The sequence below is a fragment of the Anneissia japonica genome, unplaced genomic scaffold, assembly GCF_011630105.1.
Source record: "Anneissia japonica isolate Jap-2015-1 unplaced genomic scaffold, ASM1163010v1 scaffold288060_len1141017_cov207, whole genome shotgun sequence".
NCBI classification, from domain to species: domain Eukaryota; kingdom Metazoa; phylum Echinodermata; class Crinoidea; order Comatulida; family Comatulidae; genus Anneissia; species Anneissia japonica.
The window spans coordinates 473,213-479,289 of NW_022712486.1; the positions used below are offsets into that span (position 1 = coordinate 473,213).

A 6,077-nucleotide genomic window follows, 5' to 3' on the forward strand; every position below is an offset into this window, starting at 1 on the left:
AGTTCAAAGGTAAGGCAATAGGCGCCGATAGCTACAACCTTAACATTTGCGATGGTTGCAGCCGCTCCTCGCCCATAGTTCGGTTGATAGAACCGTCTTATCTGATAAAGGTTATTCTCCTACCTTTACCTTTTCTACCTTCAAATGAAATAAAATGAAATGAAAATGATGGTTTATGATATTGAAATTACAGTATTAGGTTCTCAGTGGCGCAATCCAATCCAATCTTCGACTTAGAGCTCTACAACAATTAGGCTGGGGAAGCTTATAGAAGTGGTTGGCGCATCGGTTGTGACTTCGACACCCCCAACCTTGAGGTCGGGGGTTAGTCGTTGTTCAAGTCGCAATTGTGTCCTTGGGCAAGGCACTTACCTACGGTTGTTTCTCTCCATCCAGGAGTACAAGTGGGTAGTAGGTTCAAACACAACCTGCGCTGATTACAGCTGCAACATTATGGAATTTTCCCATGGGCGTGAGTAATTTGGGGGGGGGGGGTGTGCGCCCTCTCCTAGATACGTCACTGCTGCTCACGACACAAGTGGAAGTGTCGTATTCCATATGTGCTTGATCCAGTTACCGGGGGTAATAATGTAAGCACAGAGAGGTCGCTACAATATGCGCTATATAGTGTAAGTCGAATGAATCCGGTCCATCCACTCTGGAATTTTTGACGTTTAAGGACTTGCCGTATTTTTTTATTTTACACGTCCTGCTCATTAAGGGCGCTTATTTGAAACCCTGGTCCTGGCAAACTCACTGATATCAATATCCAGTACTCACTTAAGTGTCCTCACCCTCGTACCCTGGATTTCGCCAGTAGAAGCTCGTCTATAAGTGTTTACGCCACTGAAGGTATGGTTCTCACAATTGCGCCGATTCAGACTCAAAAATATGACAGACCATTTCTAACCTGTTTTAACTTGAAGTTCATTTATTCGGAAAGTATTCAAGAATTAAATGGCCAATCATCAGTTAATTTGAAAAAAAAAGAAAACGTTTAATTTGGCAAGTATTTTGACACTACTTTGACTTGTGTGTTGTTACTTGAACTTTAATAAACATAAATCACTTTAACGATTATATCTTTTATATACAATAGTATGTATAGATATTCGTAGCACTAGGTTTTTTTGCCTCTAGGTAGTGCTCTATTGAAAAAGAATATACAGTAAGCTTCTTGTACTTTTCCCATTCAAATATTCTCTCCGAATATTTTCACTTTGAGCCTGTTGAAATGTGTTGTAATGATGAGTTTCCTTAAAATCGCTACACGTTCGCTACAGTGTTTTCAATCCAATTTACTGCTTACACAATCCCCGACGCAATCGGACTGATACGAACGACCACTCAGCATCACCGGCCGAAAGCTCTCGGCGATAGCGCAGGGGCGGATCCAGAGATGTCCACAAGAGGGGGGGGGGCGAAAGTTGGGCCGATCGAGACAACACTGTCCCAGGGGGTCTGGGGGAATTCCCCGCGAAATTTTTGTGTTCTAGACGGCCAAAAATAACATTTAAAGCGTTCTGGGCTTATATTTTTTCCTTTTTTCCCCCTTTTTTCACCTCCCAAAAGGTGGGGGGGGGGAACGGGCCGGCCCTACCCCCTAAATCCGCCCCTGTAGCGTGTAGCGATTGTATGGAAACCAAGTCAAGTAAATTGATGGTAACGAAGAACCACATAGTGCCTAGAGCATCTTGAAAATATATCATATTTTTCTGCTTCTATAATAATACTACATTATTTACTACATGTATGCAACTTTGGCATACGCCTATTCTTTATATAATTTTATTATCTGTATTTGTTTTCTACATCAATCTGCTTTTCTGCCGATCTGGATGAACATGCCTTGGGCAAACCAATGAATGTAAGAATGAAATCAGCTATGGTTGTCAAATCCCATATGATTAATCAAGTGGTAACGTCAGTGGGGTGGCGAGTCAGGGTTATTTCACAGACCCCCACCCCTTTGTCGGATAACCATGAATCCTCTATTGTTTTGACGGCACTTGTGACGTCAGATGGTCTAACCAAAGTTGATGTGTTTGCAGTTCCAAATATTGTGGTTAAAAAAGCACTGGGCTCAATTTTGCTATCCTAGAATCCACCCGGATAGGCATGATCTCCCCGTGATGCTACATCAACCCAGGGGCTTCCATTTGTGTCGTGAGCAGAGGCTATATAGTCGGCCCCATTTTTCGGGAATCCCCTGTCGGACTTGTTGGACCCGCTGTTGGCAAAGCTCCGGAGTCATCACTAGTTGATGCATAAAGCAGGAAGCCTGAAAAACTACAATACTTGGTTTCATTACTATGGTAATAGTTATAACCTCTATTAGGCCAAGTCCACACTTCATCCCCTGATACTAAATCAAGAACAACCATGTTGCTGGCCGAGCCGATTATTCCCCGACTGTTCACCTCCATCGTGGCGATAACGCTTTTTCCGTTCATCGCGAGTTTTGTTGAAATTCTACCGCCGGATGATGACATCGATGTAAATTGGAAGACATAGGTGCCTGGATATTGGCAAACAAATTTGCCTGTTTCTTTATTGTAGTGGCCTCCCACGTTAGTAATTACTTTTGTGTATTTCATTGGACACAATGCAAGAAGACGGCCTGGATTTTCGTCAAAAGCAACTGAGAACGCAGACTTAGGTTGGCTCGTAGCATGTTCTCCTTTATCGCCCTTCATACCAGGAAACCCTCGTAGCCCTATTGGTCCCCGTATACCGTCATACCCCGGTTTTCCATGTAATCCTTGGCATCCTTTTTGTCCTTTCAATCCAACATTTCCTTTTGGTCCCATCGGACCAGGTAACCCAGGGCGACCGTGGCTACCTGGAATTCCAGGAATTCCTGCAGGAGAAGTACAACAGACACTGCAGGCTCGGGTGTCAGTGGGTCCATCAACTTGAACTGCAGCTGATTGAATGATGTTTAAAATGCTGAGTTGTATGACAAATGCAAAATACATTTTGATTCTGAAATTTAAATTAAAATCATATTTGTCACTTATAATCAAATTTGGTTTTCTGTTTTAAAATAAAACATTTATTTCTCTTTCATTTATATAGGGCCTACAATTTTTAAAGAAATTGAATTTATATCCAGTAGGCCTATTCATTTTAAAACAGAGGCGAAATCTAATTAAAAGAGGACGCTTGTAAAGTGGCTGTATGAATCAAAAAGAAAATTATTAAAGACGACTGATTCATTTATTGACTTCTACATAAAAAAGTTAAAATGTATATTAAACATTGGACATTTTTTGTTTGAATACACATATTTCCAAGTACAATTTAAAATAATGTATTGAAATATTAAGTAAAGCACGAAATGTAATACGTTAAACTTTTCAATGTTAAAAAGGTATTAAGGATCATTGAAAAAAAATAAATAAAAATAAAAAATAATAATAATAATAAAAGATCCTAATGTAAAAAGAGACATTGAAAAAAAATCCTGGCAATAAAATCATTTATAAAAAAATAAATAATAACTGGATGTACAGCATAAAATTTATCTATATTAAAAATTATAATAGAACTTGGTAACAAGGAAGTTCGATATCGTTTAACTCTGGTATTGATTAATTGTAAACGCACTCCGGACTGCTGATAATTATATTATGAAAACATATATAGGTGATTCTTGTCTAACATTTCTTTTTTTACAAAGGCTATAATATCATCATTACACTCAATTTTAAGATCATATTTTTTATGTTCATTATTTTACAAGCCTGTTTAGTAACTCTCTTTAATTTATTTATGTCTTTGACTGTGAGGGTGCTACTCTAAACAATACTGGACATTGAGATAAAACTAAGTGCATGGACCTAAAAACATGTTATGGACTTTATTGCTGACTTTAAATTCGTTAAATTTTCTCATAAGGTATAATCATTGTTGGCCTGTCTTATAAAGGTGCTGAGAATTACTATGCTAATTTAACTTGTGAGCAATTCTCTACCAAGATATTTGAAATCAATTATTTTATCCACTACTTTATTATTTATTTTGACATCAGAATGAACAAACTAACTTGTGTCTAAAAACGATTACCATTTCTTTTGTTTTCTTAACGTAAAGTTTAAGGAAATTATCACGGCACCAATTTGAAAGGTTCTCAACATTCTTCAAATAGTTGCAGAGTTATATCATCTTATCAATATATTGACGACGCACGCAACTGATCGTTTTTTTCGAGGGAACGAAATATTATTTCGTTCCCTCGAAATAATTAAATTTTTTTTCTAACCATGTCCCTTTAGGGGCTCCTTACGAAATATTATTTCGTTCCCTCGAAATATTATTTCGTCCCTCGAAATACTATTTCGTTCCCTCGAAATAATATTTCGTGTATGGTACGGTACGCCCAGTGCCTTCAGTGTCGGCTGTTCGTCAGGGGTGGCGCCAAGATTTGCCCAACGGGGGGGGGGGGGCGAAATCCCCGGCTGGGGGTCCATGCCCAAGACGAAAGCAAAGTGGGTGTGGTCGAGCTTCGATTGAAAGGTTTCGACAGTTTATAAATTTTGACTTTCTTTATTTGATGACATCAATATATACCGGTACTAACTTTGGGCTTGAAAAAATTTCACTCAAAAATTGGAGTAAAAAACAGCTTACAGGATAGGAACTAAGAGCCTAAATGTCAGTCTCCACTAATAGGCCTACTAACATATTAATGTATAGTTTGTTTCATTATTATTATTATTATTATTATTATTATTATTATTATTATTATTATTATTATTATTAATATTATTATTATTATTATTATTATTATCATCATCATCATCATCATCATTATTATTATCATCATCATTATTAGGCCTATTACTATTAATATTATTAATCAATTGCAAGTAAAATCGTTTCAATTTTTACTCACCTATCAGAAGTTCCCATGTTGTTTTAAGTTCTGTAGCTAATAAACTTTTAAGTCCTTTAAATGTCTTGTATTCTTCGTGTGATCTCTTGCTCTGTTCTGATGCTGCCTAGTAAACCGAATGCACATTGTTGCTTTTAAATAGTTAACTTTATATACGATCAAGTTATAAACATCTTGCCTTGCGAACAAAAGAAGCAATTATTAAAGTTCAACAACTTTGTTAAGGAATTCTTAAACCACTATTTGTTAGCCCATTGTTATTGTTATTATTACCATTTTAAAGGAGGAGATTCATATTAAAATGTAAATATTAGTAAATACATAATATGTAAATGCAATTTGTGATTAAATTCTTAAACCAATATTTATATTTTATATAAATCCCATCCTTGTGACCGATATTGATAACGAAGATAATTAGAACAGTAACAATGCCGAGCAACATCCAGCGACCCCTGATGACATTAACCGCATTTTTAATGTTTAAAACTTCCCTCATCGCCTACATTCTTTATTCAATTTAAATTTCGTGTAAGTTGCCACCTTTAACATCGTTTACTCATTCCCCCATCTGGCTAAGGCGAGACTTTTTGTTTGGCGTACATGTTTTTTCCTTAGATATTGTTGCTAAGGCGGACTTTTTGTTTGGCGTTTTAAAGATTATCTGAGAAGGGTGGATAATAAAAATAAAATTTTGTTTTCTTATTTAGCAAATAGTTTGCCAAAGTCATCCAGACAGAGGAGAAAATAAAAATAAAATTTTATCGGTTAATGCAAAATTGGATGGTTAAATGCTTCAAATATATATCACAGGAAAGAAATATAGGCCTACTTATCTTATTTTTGGAGATTTCAAGGCAGCGGTGTGCGTAATAAAAATAAAGAAAAACTTTTATTTTTTTCTGATATTTCCACTATTTTGTGGCGGCGGATGCGGTAATTGGCCACAAATAAAATTGTACTTTTTATTCGAAATCATCAATATTTGCAGTCGCGGGTTAGGTCCCTAAACAATACCCAAATGAAAATTTAAATAGAATATTACAAATTATGGGTTTCAGAAATCTATTATATGGCCCTCAAAATGCTAATTTGTCGGAGCTTCCACAATCTCCAACATAATCATAATCATCGTCGCTTATGGTATACCATCAATCACCATCGACATTATTATCAGTGG

At 36.5% G+C, this 6,077-nt stretch overlaps 1 protein-coding gene across 1 annotated transcript in view; it reads right to left on the reverse strand.

The window, feature by feature from the left end:
- Window positions 1–1,642: 1,642 nt before the first annotated feature.
- The window catches only part of LOC117107887 (adiponectin-like), a 17,553-nt gene continuing 13,118 nt past the window's right edge, over window positions 1,643–6,077 (reverse strand). Inside the window, exons 2-3 of the mRNA XM_033249721.1 lie at window positions 4,898–5,003; window positions 1,643–2,985 (exon numbers count right to left, since the gene is read on the reverse strand). Of these exons, the coding sequence (XP_033105612.1) occupies window positions 2,178–2,985; window positions 4,898–4,914 (825 nt within the window). The 5' untranslated portion in view covers window positions 4,915–5,003 and the 3' untranslated portion in view covers window positions 1,643–2,177. The remainder of the gene's footprint in view (window positions 2,986–4,897; window positions 5,004–6,077) is intronic.